This window comes from Peromyscus californicus, unplaced genomic scaffold (genome assembly GCF_007827085.1).
Source record: "Peromyscus californicus insignis strain IS unplaced genomic scaffold, ASM782708v3 Scaffold_13__1_contigs__length_99412109, whole genome shotgun sequence".
In the NCBI taxonomy this organism is placed as follows: domain Eukaryota; kingdom Metazoa; phylum Chordata; class Mammalia; order Rodentia; family Cricetidae; genus Peromyscus; species Peromyscus californicus.
Window position 1 is genome coordinate 3,989,527 of NW_026294424.1, and position 20,205 is coordinate 4,009,731.

General features: G+C 43.0%; 2 protein-coding genes across 3 annotated transcripts in view; both read right to left on the bottom strand.

Moving 5' to 3' along the window:
- Window positions 1-20,205, bottom strand: part of Htt (huntingtin) — a 144,758-nt gene that overhangs the window by 90,028 nt on the left and 34,525 nt on the right. The window contains exons 6-12 of one of the 2 annotated variants that reach the window (XM_052736144.1): window positions 19,551-19,689; window positions 15,837-15,978; window positions 14,311-14,489; window positions 12,440-12,644; window positions 11,249-11,296; window positions 5,982-6,062; window positions 4,255-4,598 (exon numbers count right to left, since the gene is read on the bottom strand). In XM_052736144.1, coding sequence (XP_052592104.1) covers window positions 4,255-4,598; window positions 5,982-6,062; window positions 11,249-11,296; window positions 12,440-12,644; window positions 14,311-14,489; window positions 15,837-15,978; window positions 19,551-19,689 — 1,138 coding nt within the window. The remainder of the gene's footprint in view (window positions 1-4,254; window positions 4,599-5,981; window positions 6,063-11,248; window positions 11,297-12,439; window positions 12,645-14,310; window positions 14,490-15,836; window positions 15,979-19,550; window positions 19,690-20,205) is intronic. The other variant, XM_052736145.1, reaches the window with a different exon arrangement.
- LOC128109078 (rho GDP-dissociation inhibitor 1-like) lies at window positions 7,602-8,509 on the bottom strand. Its single transcript, XM_052736149.1, is given in 2 exon segments — window positions 7,602-7,925; window positions 7,927-8,509. Coding segments are annotated over 2 exon segments (612 nt in total). The 5' UTR covers window positions 8,427-8,509; the 3' UTR covers window positions 7,602-7,813.

Genomic DNA, 20,205 nt, shown 5'->3' on the forward strand with positions numbered 1-20,205 from the left:
CACCCTCAGAGTGAGGATCAGAAATAGCTCTCCTGTTCTCATGACCTCAGGAAGGGCCAGCTCGCCCACCTGCCACAGGTGGTGTTGCGGAGGGGCGGGGGGGATCTCTCCCTCACTCATGCTACCTTATGGCAGATGAGGGGTGAGACCAGATCTCCCACACTCATGTTCTCAGGGTCGGCTCACCAGAGCTGTTTATGTGTGCAGAATTCAAAGGCCATGCTGCATCAGTGGCACACACAAAACCCGAAGGGCAATTACTTATTCAACACCCATAGGAAAATGCATGTGTAAAAGCAACAAGCAAGAGCTCTTCACTGCTCAGAAAAGCTTTACTGTGGAATGTTATCTGGGCATGACACAGTTGCTGTGCTCTTGAACACTAAGCATCTATGATTACATACACCAAGCTTGTATAAGACAGGCAATTAACATTCTGGGGGCAGGTTTGTGGAACCTTGCTCCTTCCTAAGGATACTAATGATGGTAGGGATAAACATATTCATGCTTCAGTGGGATAGATGATGGTTATAAGCTGCCCATACTCTGGTAGGGAGCCCTTGGCTCATGCTCCTCTAAGCAGCTCCAATTAAACTAACTGATTTGTCAAACTAGACTTAGGCAGAATCATTACTTTGGTCTGTCATTGGTGTCCTATCTGGGGTAAACAGACATTTGTTTGTCTCCCCAGGGAAAGGTCACACAACAAACTTTTACAGCTGTAGAAATTCTAACGAAATTTCACTCTGTAAACTTTTTTTGATATTAAAAAAAATCTTTTTAGAAAAAGGACATGAGAGGTGTTAGGCAGAAAGGTGAGGGATAAACATCCAAATACATGTATGGAAGTCTCAAAGAATAGTTTTTGTGTTTTTTGTTTTTTGTTTTTTTTGTCTTCATAGACAAATTTTTCGGTAAGTTAGAAACAAAGACAAGGCTTTTAGACAAGAATATAACAATAAGTTATCTCCACTAAATTTATAAATACTTCATATTGTCCAGCCATGAACCTGGAGCCGATTCTGTGGCAAAAAGTTCCTGGACAAAACAGCAGTGTGGAACCAATGAGAACTCAAGGATGTGGAGAAAAGAGGATACCATATCCTAGAGTCAGAACATCTTAGGGCGTCTTTAGCCCTTAGATAGCCATTTATTATCTTCTCTTTGTGACTTGAAATCTTTGTTTTGTTTTGTTTCGAGAGAAAGAGTTTTTATGTATAAGTCTGGCTGCCCTAGAACTTGCTTTGTAGACCAGGGTGGCCTTGAACTCAGCTACAACTGCCTCTGCCTTCCAAGTACTGAGATTAAAGGTGTGTGCCACCACTCCTGACTTACATACCATCTTTTAACCCTTAAGAATTCTTTCGTTTCCACTAATTGAGTGAGATCTCCCCACTTTACTCTAATTGCCTATCTGAGTTACCTATCAATGTATTTGAAAGATGTCTTGACTTATGAATTTCTTTTTCCTGTTATTATAAAGACTTCATTCACCAAGCTGTCATCACACTGGAACACAGAAACTAGAGTAACCTGAATCTGTGTTCTTGGGCCACAGTCACTAATATTTGGCTTCAGAATAAACTTACTCTTACCCTCTTTGAGGAGAGAGCTATTTCTGTATTAACAATCCCATATTGCAGAATGTTTCATATCCATTTGACATGTTTTGTGTAATTTACCTGAAAAACTGAGCAACGGCTACTGGGATGATGGCTTGGTGGGTACAGTGCTCAACAGTGTGCAACCACGAAGACCTGAGTTCAGGTCACTAGCACCTAAGTAAAACCAGGTGTAATAATATGCATCTGTCACCCCAGCTCTAGGGGTTGGGATGAAGTGGGTACCAGAAGTTTGTTGACCAGCCAGGCTAGTTAAAAAGGTGATCTCCAGGTTCAGTATGAGATCCTGTCTCAAACAGAAAGGTGCAGTGGGGCTGGGGAGACAGCTCAGTAGATAAGGGCGCTTGCTCTGCAAGCATGAGGACCTAAATTCAAAACCGCAGGACATGTGTAAAAATCCAGGCATGGTTGCACAAGTCTAGAAACCTCAGCACTGGGGTCAGGGATAGGTAGAGATAGATAGGTCCTGCAATCTCATTGGCCAGCCAGCCAAAGCAAAAACTGTGAGCTTCTAGTTCACTGAGAGACGCTGCCTCAAGGCATGGAGGCAGAAAGTGAGAGAGGTTGATACCTGTCATACTGGCTCTGCCTCTGCTTATGCATGCATAGGGATGCATACCTGCATACTCATGCATGCACTACACACATACAACATACACCATACACGCACAAATAATTTTTCTGTATCATAAAAACATATTCCAAATTTTCAATAAAAGATAATCTATATAATCAAGGACAACTAAAAATAAATATCTTCTCTTGAATGGGGTTTACCCAAACAAACTCTCTAAAAACAGATCAACTTCTCAGCAGGTAAGGTGAGCAATTTTACTGGCATCATAAGGAACATCTATTGGCCACCTGGAGAGGCAGAACCAGGTCAGATATTTGCAGTCGTGTGCGAGCTCGTTCACGTAGAGTGGGTGGAGGCCAGAGGTCTATGACATGTGTCTTCTTCAGTTGCTCTCTATTTTTGAGACAAGGTCTCTCTCTGAGCCTGGAGCTCACCCATTTGGGATAGACTGGTTAGCCAGCAAGCCCGTCTCTACTTTTCCAGTGCTGGGATTACAAGTGTGCGATCACAAAGCCCAGCTTTTAACATGGGTATTGAGGATTCAAATTTATGCTTGCATGGAAGCAATTTACTGCAGCCATCTTCTCAGTTCCTGTGGTCACAACACACTCACTTCTGACTTGAATTCAGTGTTTTATATTTAGTCTAGTATCTTATTTATATTTCAGAAATGCTGGGTACAATATAAAATTTAGAAGCAAGTCAAAATATCCTGCCATAGTCTTAATAAAATATATTCTACACTAGCTGACATTTAATTATATACACTTAAAATTGAATGTAAAAACTATTCTACTTTTAGGTGTAGAGCCAAAAGAATTGAAAGCAGGGTCTTAGAGATATTTTGTAGATCCATGTTCACAGTGCCATTATTCATACTCGTTAAAATGTGAAGGTAGAAACCCTGTCTCGAGGGGTAAAAAAAAAAAAAAAAGTGAAGATAACCCAAATGTTTACTGACAGATGGAAGGATAAGCAAAATGTGATCTATCCATACAATGGAATGTTATTCAGCCTTAAAAAAATGGGGAAATTCTCACACATGCTACACAGAGAGCACTGTGTTCAGTAAGCCAGTCATATGAGGGTAAACACTACATGATAAGCATACTGCATAAGAAGCCTACAGTCATCAAACTTGGATTACCAAAACACACAACAATGGTCTCAAGAGGAGTGCACAAGCCTTACAGAGGGCAAGGTTTCAGAAGATGGAGACTTAACGGAGGGGTACGGTGGTGACTCAACCACTGTTTAAATATATTTAATACCACTGAACTAACTGTACACTGAAAAATGGATAAGAAGATTTTGTTATATGTTACTTTACTACACTAAGAAGAGGAGGAGGAGGAGGAGGAAGAAGAGAAGAAAATAGCAATTCAGAATGTAGACCAGGTGTGGATCATGCCCACATTCCCAACAATCCAATTGAGGCAGACCTCAAATTTAAGGCCAGCCTAGGCTAGGACCCTGTTTCAGAAATACAAAACAAAAACAAACTGACAAGCAAGCATAAAAAACCCCACAACTCTGCACACATTTTGCAACAAACTTTCTGATTGTACAATCAGATGTACTGATATTTGAGATGAAAGATCCACAAACTCAGATGTCACAGAGACAGAAATATGTGCTACTCTAAAATGGAATGTGGTGTGAGCACGGTGAAAGGTCAAAAAGTGCTAAAAAATAATACACAGTATTAATATTAACAACCACGTTTCATTAAGACCACAGATGTTTACAATTAACAAGCTCCTTGACGATTTTAAAGTAGCTATTGAACCAGGTCCAACCAGGTATTAAAGATATGTCAAGTGTACAAGACGGATATAAGTAACTTGACTTTGACCTCCATGGTTCAATACAAAAGATACTAGGCAATTTTTTTCAAGTTCTTTGTTAACCATCTGAGCTGGGGGCCACTGCACTATTAATGCAGAGTAATGAAGAAAAATGAGCAGGAGGGTCCAAGTGTGGGCATCTAGGAATGAGCTCAAGAGGACAAAAGGGTCCAATGCAGAAGAAGCAGGGCACCCTCCACCCACTCACAATTTCAGAACTGTCGGAAGGAGTCACAGCTGAATCAGGCCCTTCAGTGGTGGTCTGAGAGCTGTCACTGATGGGTGAGGAGGCCTGGGTCCCATCATTCAGGTCCATGGCAGGGTCAGATGGGACGGCACTGAACTGGCTGGAGCTGTGGCTCAAGATGTCCTCCTCATCCCCATCAGTAGCAGCACTGGTCAAGTCACAGCCCGACAAATCCACAGAGTCTGCTTGAAGTGTGTGCTGGGACCGTGGCTGCTCAGTGATGATGTCATGACCTACAGAACCAGGAGTGGAGACACCCGAAGAAGCAGCAGCAAGCTCTCCACCAATCTCACTCTTCACAGAGGCTAAAGACACAGAGAAACTATTTGTCAAATGGCCAGAAGAAACAGTAGATAGAAATCAAAGCTATGCAAAATGACAAAAAGTTCACTGTATTGAATGTTCTAACTATGAAACAGCCTGGAGCATAGTGAAGAAAAGAGTAAGCAGTACAGCAGAGCTGGCTGGAACAGGCAGACTTCTTATGGTTGCAAATATTCTCAAATGTGTCCCATCACAAAACTCAAATCCAAGTTCTTAAGCAACTCTAAAGCCACACACAGGATGTGTGTAACTCAGAGACAGCTGGGTCAGGGACACAAGGAAACTCCCAGAAACTCTAAACAAGCAACGATAGAACCAACAGTGAATGCACATCCCTTCAGTGTGGGCTTGCCTTCTTCCAAGTCCTGTTCATCTCACTCCAGGCCTAACCTTCGACAGGATAAACACACTCCACATTTTCCTAGTTTAATTTTGAAATTCCCACTTACAAACAATACTGTGTGAGATCAAACTCACTCAGTGCCCATTCTATAACCCAATATTTAACATTTATTCATCCTTAAATGTCTGGAAGGACTAGGAAAAAGAAAGTGGCGGATGTGCACTGCAGGAAATGAAAGGTGCTGATGGTGAGGAACAGTAGATTGTAACAATAAAAGCATGGCTTGTTTTATGAAATAAAACATTAATTACGAACACAAAATCTTCAAAAAAACATGAACAAGGGGTGAGCAGTGGCCTGGTAAAGGCAACTGGGTCACAGGCAATTGAGTTTTATACTCATCTTGGCAGGCCAAAGTTCTTGTTCTGTTGACTTTTTTATTTTGTAAGTGGGAGAGGGGGGGGCACTGACATTCTTAGGTTATCCTTCCCAAGTATCCTGGTCTTGTTTTTATTTACCTAAAAGTAAACATAACCAAAGCTGTTGGCATTTTATATAATCTTACATAACTACTTGCAAGGGTGGTTAATCAACTTTTGAATAGCCTAAAACAAAAAAAGCACATAGCCACACACATTGAACGTTACAAAAGCAGCTGAATTATAAAGCCCACTTTCAGGCTGGAGAGATGGCTCAGTGGTTAAGAGGACCAGTTACTCTTCCAGAGGATCCTTGTTCAATTCCCAGCACCCACATGGCAGCTTGCACCTGTCTGTAACTCCAGTTCCAGGGCTTCTGATACCCTCACACAGATATAAATGCAGGCAAAACACCAATGAGCATTAAAATAAATTATATATTTTTAAAAAGTCAGATTTTAATTAAAAAAAAAAAGGTCACTTTCTGAACAAGCCACCTCTGCCCCACAATGGCATCTGTAGGCTGAGGTGCCGAAAGGGGCATGAGAGGGTAGGTGGTGAATGAAGGCTGACACTGGCTGCTCATGGACAGTGACAACTACCTGCAAAGGCTGAGCTGCTGACATCTGACCTGGACTCCGAGTCATCTTCCAAGGCTTCTTCTTCTCCTAAGAGCACTTTGCCTAGAAATAATAAAACAATATTACTATTTAATTTTGCTAAAAATAAGAGGTTTTTTTCAAATAGTCAGGGAAATAGTCAGGCATGGTGATATACACTTTTAGTCCCAGAACTCGGGAAGCAGAAAACTATGAGTTTGAGGACAATCTGGTCTATACAGCAAGTTTTAGGCCAACTAAAGCTACATAGTGAGACTGTGTCTCACAAAACAAACAAAAATCAAATAAACATACATTCTAAATTGGAAATCACAGGCATATTTAATTTACCCTCATACAATTTATCCATCACGTGCTTTATATTACTACAACATTAAAGAATGAAAAGAGAATAACATTTAGAACACTGTAAAGCCAGTAAATCTATAGAGAAAAGGAGGCAGAAGCAATGACTACTGAACTATATCACAAAGTAATTTTTTACTGATTTTAATTGCTGTTACAGTTAAATAATTTATTATTACTTAATGAATGAGTAGCTTATGGCTGAAAAGGTGCAATTCTATCAATCAGCCCTTGGAATATCCATGGTCTATCTCTACTGGCAAATAAAAACTTGAATATCAAACTCTTACATATAAATAAGTCACTTTCATTTTATTATCTTTTTTTTTTTCTCCTCCTTCAGGGGTGTTTATTTCCCAGTCAGAAGAGAAGCAGGGATAGGCTCCTCTGCCTGTTGAGGCCTAGGCCTGGCAGACACCACACAGGGACCGGGGATGGGGAGGGGAGGCACAGGAGACAGCTCCCAACTGTGTGCACTTGGTCCCACCGTTTGTCCTGGCTGGGTCCGGGGAGGGCCTGCCCAGGGATGGTGGCACCAAGAGCCAGGGCAGAGGCATCAGGCCAGCTGGCCCAAATGGAGGCAATAAATACTGACAGGCCAGACACGAGGTTCAGGCCATAGGGCCAGGTGAGACAAGTAAGGCTCGGCTGGCTTGTCCCTCAGGGGCTCTCTGTGGGGACAGGGGCTTTGAGTGCTGCCTACAAGGACAGAGAAGGCAGAGGAATGAGGCACCCTATCCTGCCTCCGAGATGGGGCTGGAGGCATTGAGTTTTGGCAATTGACCCTCCCCTAGCTACTGGAGCCACCCTCAACCCTGGCCTTTGGGAGCGGGAACGAGCTGGCCAGGCCTGCAGGAAGCAACAGCAGCACACCCCAGGCCTCTCGGGGTGGGTCACCAGGATGGGGATGGCAGACAAGGCAAGGAGGGGGAGACCACATGCTCATGCAGACAGGGGAGTTAAGAGTTAGCGACGGCCCCCAGCACACGTTCCACATGTTAAGGCATCATGGTTAGACAGTGACTGACAGTGATGGATGACCTGGCCAGGGAGTGGTGGGGCTAGAGGACAGACAGACAGCCCTTCCCCATGCTGAGGAACCTAGCTCAGCTGGGGCAGAGACAAAGTTGGCTGGGCAACCCAGACAGTGTTCCATTCCATTCTAGAAGCCAGGGCCTGAGGAAGGGAAGACAGAGGGAACCTGGAAGTACACAGCAGATTGGAGGCCTAGGCTGGGACCCCTCCCCCACTGCACAGACAGAAGCAGCAGTGTGACTCTGGAGACCACAGGGGCCTGCAGGCAGGGGGTGGGGGAGGGGCAGACAGAAGAGCTGCCTGCCTGAGTGGACCAGGGAGGAATGGTGAGGGAGGGTCCTGTCAGCACTTTGGTTTGGGGTGGGTAGGGGTCTAGGGTGGGGCATGTCGGTCCTTCTGTCTGTCTGTCGCCCTGCCCGCCTCCCAGTTGGAGCTCAGTCCTTCCATTTCTTTTTGATGGTGAGATTCCACTCCCAGGACAGGTGGTCAGTCTTGTCATCATCTGTGAAGCGGGACTTGATGTTGTAACTGCCCCGAACAAGCATGCTTGGGGACCTCCTCCATGGGTGTCAGGAACTCATACTCCTCAGCCCGGGGTCCATAGCTCCCGACCATATAGTCAGTCTTGTCAATTTTGACCCCTTTCCTATATGTGTGCTGGATGTACTTCATGCCTGACACGATCTCTCTGTTCACCCGGAAATAGATTTTTATCCGGTACTCCACACCTTCCTTCAACACAAATGACTGTTTCTTGAAGCTCTCCAGATCACCTGTCAGGTCCAGTTCCAGAGGGCCTGGTGCGGTGCTACACACTAAGGTCAGGCGGGTCACAATGACGTTGGGGACATTGGGGTCTGCAGAGACAGCCACACGGCCCAGCGGGGCTTCCTTATACTTTTGAAGGCTCTCATCATCCTTGTCCAGTTCCTGGATCTCCTGGATGCTCTTCTGGGCTGGGGGCTTGTAGTTGACAGAGTGCTCATCTTCCTCATTCTCAGCCGCTATCTGGGCAAGCTGCTCAGCAGTGGGTTCCTGTTCTGCCATGCTCACCTCTAGCCTGGGACACCAGAGGCTCGACCGCCACTCTCGCGCTCCCTCCCGCACCAAATGACCTTTATTATCTTTTTATATTCTAGACTATAGCTAAGAATTGGGAGGACAAATATTTTCTTGTGAAGTTTTTAAAATATATTTCATAGTTTATGTTTAAAATTGTATTAGAAGGAAAAAATCAGCTTGTGTCTTTTGGTTATATTAGACACAAACAGCACTGAACACCACCACTATGGTTTGATCCTGATTGTCAGCTGGACTGAACTGAGACATGCCTAAGAGACTTCCAGAGAGGACTGACTGACTAAGAGGGAAGACAGGTGCTCAGTGTGGGTAGCACTGCTCACATTTTGAAATAAAGAATTAAGAATGAGGAACAGGTATATCCCCCTGCTTTCTGGTTGCAGTGAAGTGAGCTGCTCTACCACACCTCCCCTGCCATGATGGACCAAGACTCTGAGACTGTGGCCAAAAATATATCTTTCTCCTAAAGCTGTTTGTATCAGTTACTTTGTCACACTGAGGGAACTAAAACAGATCCTATAAAACTGCAGCTTTAAAGGCACAAGCTAATTAGCAAAGAGAACAGAAATCTATGCAAAATCAACACAGCAACTTGACATAAATACTAACAGAGCCTGTCATTAACAGAACATGTAGTTTATGAAATCAAATTAAGACTCAAGAACAGTGAATTTGGATGTTAGTAAAGCAGCTTCTACCCTCCAAGTCAGTAGTTGATGACTATGTTCTGGGAAGAGGTCCCTAGAGTAGATTACTTGAAGACATAAAAGACCTGCCAGGAGCTGTAGAGATGGCTCAGTGGTTAAGAGCACTGGCTGCTCTTCCAGAGAACCTGGGTTCAATTCCCAGCCCACTGTAATTCCAATTCCAAAGGACCTGGCATCCTCACACAGACATGCATGCAGGCAAAACACCAATGCACTACAAATAAATGAATGAATGAATGAATGGAGGGCTGCCAACAGAGAAGAGGCTCCTGGCCACCCCTGACCTTAGCTGAAGCCTACATGCTCCACACTCTGCTTTTATCTATCTTTCTTCTGGTAGATAAGGCTTGTCTTAGTTTGATTTTATACACACACACACACACACACACATATCACCATGACCAAAAGTAACTTGGGAAAAATGAGGGAAATGAGGGCAGGAACTGAAGTAGAGATCCTGGAGGAGTGCAGCTTACTGGCCTGCTTAGTCTGCTTTCTTTTAGCACCCAGGACCACCAGTCCAGGGATGGCACTGCCCACTGTGAGTGGGACCTTTCTGTATCATCAATCAAGAAAAGGCACCACAGGCTTGCCCACAGGCTTGCCCACTGGCTTGCCCACAGGCCAGTCTGGTGAGATATGTTCTCAAGGTTCCTTCTTCCAAAATGACTCTACTTTGTGTCAAGTTGGCAGAAAAACTAGCCAGCACAACACTTTTAATGAAGAATCTTCCAGTTACAACAAAAAGTTTTAAAATCACTGGTCTAAATAAAAAATTATCAGATTGAGGAAATAGTAGGAAGCAGAACTCATCTCAATAATATCACTTTGTCATCATTTCCGGACAAAGTAACTATGGAATAAGTTATCAGAGTGACTTCATCAAGTATCCCTAGATCTCCCCTAGTTTAAGAACAGAGTAACATTTCTTAGAATTCTTAGGGACTTTAAACATTTGCAGTGCTTTCTAAAATCTCAGGTAAGTGTTTCATACTATGCTGACTCAAACGTTCTGCTTTCTTTGTAAGAGTCGAGGTCTTGCCATGTAGCCCAAATGACGCCTGCCTCAGCCTCCAGGTGTGTGCTATAATATCTGGCTCCCCAATTCTTCAAGTAAATGTTCCCTTAATTCAGTGAGGACCAGAATGTTATTCCAGTTAAGAACTCATTCAAAAATGAGGTGTGCTGTAATCCCAGTAGTTAGGAAGGAGAGGCAAGAAGATTCTGAGTTCAAGGACAGCTTGTACTAAACAATGAGGCCCTATGTAGGGAAAAAAATAACAACAAACACCTCATTTAATATGGCAAATAATGCTCAAATGCTCAAATTATGACACAGAAAACAAATATATCTTTTAAGATTTTAAAATAAAAATGACAGCAATTCTTTCCCATGGACAACCATAATGTAAAAGAAAATGGCTCCTGCTACAAAATGAGCACGTGTATAAAGCTATCAGGTCATATCAAAACACTGTAATAAAAATAAACAGGTCAGAACATTCACATGTGCTGGGCAGTAGCAGCACACGCCTTTAATCCCAGCACTTGGGAGGCAGAGGCAGGCGGATCTCTGTGAGTTTGAGGCCAGCCTGGTCTACAGAGCAAGTTCCAGGATAACCAGGGCCGTTAAACAGAGAAACCCTGTCTCAAAAAAAAAAAAGTGACGTTACCTTTATAAAACAGTGTTACATTCTCTAAAGTAGTACTGAGCTCACCTGCATCTTTAAGATTTCACTGGAAAACAGCCAGACAAAGCAGCTCACTCATTATTAGATTACTGTTCTTTGGGGGGGCCACAAGGCAGGGAAACAGCTGCAAGAGCCTATGGCTCACAAGGTTAAAATATTTACTCTCTGGTCCATTGCAGGAAGTTTGCTGACTTTTGACCTCAAACATTAGAAATTATGATAAACAATTCTGATATAAACAATTTTTAAATGACAGAAAACTTCAGATTCCAGCAGTATTCACATACACACTCACTCTCCTGGAAGGAAATAAAAGCAGAGTCTAATGTGTTATGCAAACACAGAAACTGTAGTTCCAGTCAACACAAAACTCAGATTTTGAAATAATCACCTTTTTGCTTTCTTGAGAGAACAGGGCTGCACGAGGAACCCCCTCCAGCTGTAAATCACAGGAAGTGACAGAAGAAAGTAAGATAACAAGCTGCTAAAATCTCCAAGAAATTAAAAAATCCTCAAAGAGCTTGACTCAAATCCTAAAATGTGGAACATAGACATATTTACCTAAGACATGCTTAAACACCACGGTGTCACACTTAAAATGTGAAAATTACACTCATGTTCAAATTCAGGGTTCTAAAGCTATAATCAAAATGTCAAAAGAGCTCATATACATTACATTCTAAAAGCAAAATTAAAACTATAAGATCTTACATTATTTGGTCAACCAGCAGTCAGATATAAGCTTTCACTGGAAACAGTTACTAGAGTTGTTTTTGATATTTCTGTTCACTGGTTGTACAACATGCTTTCCACAAAAATAAGAATTCTTTTGTGCCAAGGACAACAGAAAAACATTTCCTGCTCATCGTCCAGGCAAACATTTAAGCCCACAAGGCCACAATCTGATTTCCCAGGCAGAAGATCTCTAGTATGAAGCTACAGTTAAGTCTAGGTCCTCAATGTGCATACTGTGGCAGCCATGGAAAGCCAGGGTTTGCAGAATGTATCAAAGCCTGCTAAATGCCAAGCCACTTCTGGAGGCTGGCATGTACAAATTCCTATCTGTCCCACCATCCTAGGGTAGCTCCAATCAGACAGGGCAGGCTGCCACTGCTTACTCTAGGGCCCAAACTCTTTGAGCATCTAGAAGAACAGAGAGCAGGCTAGAGAGGTATCTGCAAAGATTGGGAATGGGAAGGGTTCTCTAAAATCAGGATCCAAGGAGAAGAAAAATGCTAAATTCCCAAAAAAGACATAAAAATCTATCCCTAAAGATTCATCCCTGACAATCAAACATGAAAGTCCTGGAAATACTCTGCCTGATATTTCTACTTCAATGCACCTGAAGTGCAGGTGACAAGCCAGGAAGCCAGGAGACCAGGCTTTAAAGGTGTGGCCTCATTCTGTCATCTAGCTTTCTAAGCTGTAGATTTATTTGCAAAAGAAGAAAGACGCCTACATTGTAAGTTTGGGGAAGGAATTTAGGCATGGATGGCTTAGCACGCACAGCCCCATAAAGCAGCAGAAGGGAACAAGTGTTAGTTAGTGCACAGCTGGTTAGAGGACCTTGCTGAGAACGCACCTAAAAGTTCCACAATGCTCCCGCTGCGGCCTCGGCCCCTGTCCTCCTCTTGAACCACAGTGAGCTGCCCAAGACCACCTGGTGTGGTCAGTGCTTGCAGCAGTTCAGGGGGAGGGGTTCGGAAGAGCTGCTGCAAGAGCTCCAGAGCCCCTGTCACCACATTGTGGTCTTGGTGCTGCGTGTGATGCAAAGTCAGTTCATAAACCTAGAGTAGAAACACAGGTCTTCAGTCGTGTTTAAAATGCATTTCAGATTTTACTTTGTTTTCACCGGCTTTTGTTGGCAAAGCTGTGCCTTAATTTTTCCCTCTAAAGACCTCTTTATCACTTTTAGGGTCATTATTATCCACTATATTTTTTGAATTCCCATGATTTTTTCATTATTTTTCATTTCATCATATTAACTCCTTGGAAACACATAGAGTACTTCCTCTAGGCAGTAGTATACCAACTCAGGATCTCCATTTCCCAAAACTGATGAGTAGGAAAGAGAATAAAATCAATAGACACTGCTGTGGAAGCAGGTGGGGACATTCAACCATCAGAAATACGGCTCTGAAAGCCAGGGAGCAAATAGCCAGAAATTTTAAGGATGTCATTCAGATTTTCTTGGTGTTTTTAATATTACACCATACTACAGAAACAATGAGTTTGTCAGTTTTTTCTTTAAAGTAAGTAGGGGAAAAGAGCCCACAGGCCTAAATCATAATTTCAGATAACACGTAACTTTACAGTAAAAATATATCCTAAGAAATTTCAACCATACTTATAAAATCACTATTTAAAATTCACACTTCACTTGCATCCTGCATTTTTCCTAGCAAAGTCTGCCAACTCTATCATTAGTTGATATAAAACAAAAATAAAATAAAAACCATACATTTCTTTTTTGAAAGTCAGTGTAAAAGAATAAAAAACAAAGAGTAACAGCTTCCCAGGAAGTTGCCTTTAAACTTTGACGTTATCTTCTCTTCTCATGCTACCTGCACACACACACACACACACACCCCTAAATCCTGACTGGCAGACTGCTAGCTACAGCCACATCTGGCTTTATACTTGCTCTCCACTCTCCATTTTGGATTTTTTTCAGACCTGGTCTCATCATGTAGCTATGGATAGCTTGGACTTCCTATAAGGCTGGGTATGTAGGTACTTGTCTCGGCATCCCAAGTAATGGGGTCACAGGCATACACTGCTGTGCCTTGATTCTGTGCCTGCTTCTGTGGATGAAGTCTCACTGGAATGTGGCCACATTCATAGGCTACATGTGGCTTTTACTCTACAACACTAGAGGGGGTTCAGTGAAGATGGCTGGACACACAAAGTTTCATACATACTCTCCGACCCTTTGTAGAAGACATGTAGGGCCCTGCTTTAGGCAAACAGCTCATATCTGGTCTCTGGAGCTACATCCCCGACTCCTCGGGAGTGAGGAGGAGCACACTATCACCCATCTCACTTCTTTCTGTCCTAACACTTACAGAAACATGCTGCTTCCAAGAGCACATTTCCTACACTTCGGACTACTATGTAACACTAAATCTGATAGTAGCACTGCTTAGAAATTTGGTCTAAAAATTTAAAATACATCTTATTAAGTATACATAAAATTATTCACTATGAAGCCTATTAAAGTTACTTAAAAAGAAAAGTTTTCTATTACTATGAAGAGCTGTATTTACCTGCCCCCACCCTGCCCTATTATTTTTTGAGACAAGGCAACAGTGACATAGTACTTCCACTTTACTCCTGGCCAGGCTGACAAACAGGCCACAGACTACAGGTCAACCCCAAAAGTCCTGCCACATGTACACATTATTTGGTCTTTGGGTGACCCTCATGTAAGTGCAGGGTTAAAGTCACCCTCACCTGGACAAGCTGCTCTGTAGAAGGAGAGACTTCCATTTCTTTCCGGGTCACCCCAAAGCTGCCTTTTAGACTTGTGTCCTTGACCTGCTGCTGGAGCAAGGGCACTAGACACCTCAATGTGAGCAGCACACCGAGGATCAGGAGAGTGGAATGTTCTTCCTCCACGGGAACCAGCAGACCTGCAAAGGCAGCCAAAGGAGCTTAACAGCCAGTCCACTGGTGAAGAATATTATTTTAACTAGGCAAAGATGTTTTACACTTGTTTATGGTGCAGAATATTACTTCAACTGTGTAAAGGTGTGTTACTCTTGTTTGTGCTGCATTTGTTTAACGATGTAAGGATGTGTGTTTAATTATGTAGAGGTATGTTGCATCTGTTTCACCTTGCCTGCCTCGGGCACCTGACTGGCCAACCAATTGCTAGGCAGAGAAAGGACAGGCGGGGCTGCCAGGCAGAGTGAATAAACAGGAGGAGAAATCTAGGCTCAAGAAGAACAGGAAGAACGAGAGAGGAGGAGAGAATGAGCGACACGCCCAGGACAGAGGCCAGGCAGAGGCCACCCAGCAGACATGAAAAGCAGTGAAAGTAAGACATACAGAAGAAAGAAAGGTAAAAAGCTGGAGGCAAAAGGTAGATAAAAAGAAACACGTTAATTTAAGTTAAAAGAGCTAGCTAGCCAGAGGCTGGAGAGATGGCTCAGCAGTTAAGAGCTTCCAGGGGACTCAGGTTCAATTCCCAGCACCCACATGGCAGCTCACAACTGTAACTCCAGTTTCAACGGACCGGACACTCATGGAAAAACACCAATGCACATAAAAATAAAAAATAAACAAAAATAAATGAGCTAAGGCTGAGCATTCAAAACTAATTTCATAAGTCTTCATGTCATGATTTGAGAGCTGGCTGGTGGCTCAAAAGAAAAAGACTGGTACAGTCCACTGCTCAGAGAACCACAGTACACACTAGTAAAAAGGGTGACCTACAAGAGCACCCTATTGTAAGCCTGGCAGTTAGAGGGAAGGATGGCATAAGCAAGATTAGGAAACAAGGGCTATGTGTATACCCAGATCAAGGAGCAGCATGGCAGCATAAACATGCCTTAGCTTAGCAAGACCCTTACAGAAATGGAACTGTATTTCGAAGTCAGATAGTTGTAGCAAATGTCCACATGGTCACTTCAGCAGGATTTGCTAGTGTCAATTTTGATTTTGACAACAGCCAAAAATGAAAGGGAAAATGTTTGTTTCCCTAGATTACCCACAGAGAGCTAAAGCATACAGCCTCAGGCCTCTTGAACAGAAGGCCAGGCCAGGAAGGTGAGTAGGATTATATACCAGCTGGGTGTCCTAGGGCACAGCTATAGCTGAAAAGTCACCAAGACCATCTATGGACTTGTAGCATCCCCTACAAAATTCACATTTAGCAGTCAGCAGCTGTGAATGGCCTAGTCCAGATGCCAAGGTTAGTGTAGTTTAAAAGATTGAGCACATGCTAAGACTGGGTCACTTGACCCTTTCTTTCTTACCTAGGAGCACATTTAGGAGCCAATTGTAGAAATACTGTGTCCTCCTAGAGTGTTGGCAGATGCTCACTGCTGAGCCAGCTGCTGTCCGTCGGACAGTGGGAGAGCTTGACTTCAGATTTGCTATGAAAGCTTTCAACAGAACCTGTAAAAGCAAAATCCAAGATGAAAGCCAAAGCTCCTGTGAGCTATGACACATTTCACAGAACTCTAAATCTTGTAGAACATAAACTGTGACAAACTGACACATTTTTCATAGACAAAAGGAAATAACCCAAATTTGCAGTAGTCAGTGTTTATCAACACAATCTATTTACTTCTTTATAAACTAAATTAGATAGGCTGTGAGATGTTCCAATGGTAAAAGCACTTGTAGCCAAAGCTGATGGCCCAAGTTCAATCCCCAGAACTCACATGGTAGGAGAGAACCAACTTGCATGCATCCACAGAAATAAGTGCGCGCACACACACATCAACCAATGTTTAAACATTGCATCAGGAATGTGCTAATTGTGAATGGCAGTCTCAGTATCTATAGGTTTATTCACAGTATTCAAGGACAGGTGATAATAACACTACATAAAATAAAGTTAAAAAAAAACCTTGACAATAATAAGGAAAAAGCATTAGACAACTACAGTAATAATCTGGCCTAAGAATCACCTGCAGAAGTGCCTCTGCTGTACTAAAGTGTCCCCCCAAGACTGGCACTTCTGTGAGTAGAAGGCTGTAACTAACAGACATGACAGTGTACCATGCACAACCTTCTAAGAAATCAGAGATAAAATGTTCTTAGTAACCTCCAAAATAAGTGCATACCATTCTTCCTGATCCCTCCTCTTTCTTCTTCCATTTACTTAACCTTGTTTCTCGTTTCTCTTGTCTTTCTTTCATTTGCCTATCTGCCTCCTTTATCTTATTCACTTACTATTTCCACACTTAGCCTAAATAACTGGTAACTTCAAAGCACATTCCATACTAGCCCTGCCATTTTCAGTTTCATGGCCACTGGTGATATGCTAGTGGCTACAATTGATTGTAAGTGTGCCTCTATATGGTTGGATGCTGCTGATACGACATACAAGAAACAGAAGTAATATCCAAACCAATGGATGTGCTAATAGCAACACACACACACACACACACACACACACACACACACACACACACACACACACACAGGAATTGTGAAAAGGGGGACTCAGCTTCACTCCTTCCTGTGGACCCTCTTAGCCCTCCCTTCTAGCCCATCCCCATTCCTTTTGTCAGCTATTTACCCAGAAACACTTTCTACCCCAAACCCCAGTGGCCACAGAGGGAGGGCTGGGATTCAAGTAGGTACCATTCACTCTCCTTCCTGTCTTCTATTACCATCTCTTCTGCTTCACCCCAACCCTGTGGCAGCCTGTCTGCAGGTGCCCCTCCTACTCCAACTCCATTCTATGGAGACTCCACCTCTTGGTACAGACCCAGGGTCCCCCCAGCCCTTTCGTCCCCATCTCTGCAGTTATAGTCTTTGTCCTGCAGCCTACTTGTAGGAGTCCCTCCTCCCACCACACAGCCAACTCCTCAGGATCCTGCTTCTTGGTGTGGACAGGATCCTCCAGTCCTGTATGACAAAACAAAGATTTCATTCTCCTGAGGAAAAAGGGATCTGCATACCAAAGGCATTTTTAGGAATGCTAAATCCCACCGCTTCCTGCTCACCCTTTGGAGGATGTTGGTGTACAGATTCCACACAATGGGAGCAAACCTAGACCGAGAGAAGAGCAGCAGCCAGGAAGAGGAGAACAGCAAAGGAGCCTCCAGGATGACAGAATTGACAAGGCCATGAATCACTGGCCACATTGAGGAGGGCTGGAGAATATCAGGGGGGGGTCACTGACAGGAAATAGACCCAAGAAACTATCTAATGGGTAAGAGAAATAGCACTTGTGTTTGAGAGGTCAGAAACAGCTAATAATTATCAGGTTTAGAAAACAAAAAGGTATACAAAAAATATAATCATACATAAGCAGCCATTACTATTGACTTGGGCATGATAAAGCACATAGTGAATGCAGATAGGACTACTGTAAAAAGATAGAAAGGTTAAGAGCCAAGTTCATCACTTACATAGTTAAAAAATAAACATAAAATTTAAAAATCCAAATCCAGCAAAATAAGCATTACTTCTGACACAGGAAAGAATGGTACTCTGTTTCTAGGGCCCAGCAATAATACCTGGGCAGCAGAATGAACATATCTTTTACATGTCAAAGGTTCATGAAGGAGGTAGTAACTACTCTATTAAAAAAGAAAAGGAAGTGTCACCTTACTCAAACAGCATCTATATCATGGAAAGATCCAGAACCAACTACCAATGTTTATCTGTCTCTGGACTCTGACAGCAGTTATCACAGAGACCCCCGAGAGTATTACACAGTGCTCATTCCTGCAACCATTCAGGAGCTTCCACCATTCCAAGAAGGGAGGGAAACAGTGGCAGCGGTAGCAGCTCCCCCAACAAGCAGGTAAGTTTAGTTGTGCTAAACTCCTTAGACACATCATCTCCCTGCCTCATTCCAAACTCCATGAAATCACCTTTTTAAACATCACATGGGTATTAACAGGAAACCACTATAGCTCAGAGGAAAAAAAAATGTGAGGTTAAATAACACTTACAAACTCAGCTCTGAAAGGGGCAAACACAGGAGAGTCACTTGGGCTTGACAGCGTCTAGCCTAGCCAAAAAAAGCAAGTCCCAGGTTCAGGGAGAGACTTAACCTCAAAAAGAATAGGCAGAGAGTGACAGAGAGGGACACCTAGCACCTTCTCCTGGTCTCCATGTACACACATGCACATACATTTACATAAAATAAATACTCTACCTTAAAAAAAATTAAAAAGATAGTAACTGGAGAGATGGTTCAGGGGTTAAGAGCACTGGCTGCTCTTCCAGAGGAGCCAGGTTCTATCTGCAGCACCCACATGGCAGCTCACAATCATCTATAACTTTAATTCCAGGGTACCCAACACCCTCTCCCAGTTTCTGAGAACACTAAGCATGTACATGGTACACAGACAAAACACCTATACACATAAAATAAATAATTTAAAAATAAATCATTTTTTAAAAAGATAAAAACAGCCGGGCGGTGGTGGCGCACGCCTTTAATCCCAGCACTTGGGAGGCAGAGCCAGGCGGATCTCTGTGAGTTCGAGGCCAGCCTGGACTACCAAGTGAGTTCCAGGAAAGGCGCAAAGCTACACAGAGAAACCCTGTCTCGAAAAACCAAAAAAAAAAAAAAAAAAAAAAAAAAAAAAAGATAAAAACAATGCCAAGAAGCTTGCAACCCACAGACTGTGCAATGAAGTCTTGCTTTCTGGGCACTACAAACAAAAGGAGGGCCTGCTGGCTTTACAGTATCCATACCTACAAGGCCAACCAGCTCTTCTTCAGTCTGTCCTGTGTAGTCTCTTTCCTCAGCTAGCCCAAATGGTCAATCCGGTGCACCAAAACCTATCCACCCTGGGAAAATGCCTTTGAATTTGCATCTATAAACTAGCTCCCTTGACTCTTTACCCCACAACAGGAAAGGAAGTGAAAAGAAGGCCTTGAGATGCCTCTAAGTGAAGCCAACATGACTCCAGAAGCAATCTTAAATGACTGTCCCCCCCGCCCCAGAGGTCCTCAGCCCTTATCATAAGACTCATTCCAAGAGGCAGCAACCATACCTTAATTTCATTGTCATTTGCAAAGTTTCCAAAAGAAGCCATAATTTTGGGAACAGCTGCAGCCAAGGTCTCCTGAACTGACTCCTCAGGTCTCTTGCTTGTTCGGGTCAGGCACGGAAGAAGGTTCACCAGGTAAGGCCTGCATGTGCAAGAGGAACATTCGTCATTCTCAGGTTTCCTGCGTTAAGAAACATATGCTTATGGTTCCCTGTTAGGGAAAATCCAGTTTTATCAGTAAATTGGTCCTCAATGGAGACCACAAACAGAGGAGGCATAAATGCTGATGAAGTTCAACTGTCCTTCATCTCTCCCATAGGTTACAAAGGACATTAAGAAGTTAGGTTTAAGGGCAAGCAAGTTGGCTTAGTGGGTAAAGGCACCTGATGACAAGTCTGAAGACCCAAGTTTTCCCTGGGATCCACATAAAGGGAGGAGAGAATCAACTACTGTAGGTTGTACACTAACCTCACCCATATGGCATGGCACACACACAGACACAAAGATAAATAAAATGTAATTTAAAACATTGGGCTTAAATATTATTTGCAGCAAATTATAATTATTAAAATGTATTTTAAATAGAAAACAATAGATTAAAGAAAAAACTAGTTTAAAAACACAAATGAGAGGGAACAATGGAGAGAGCTTATGCAGC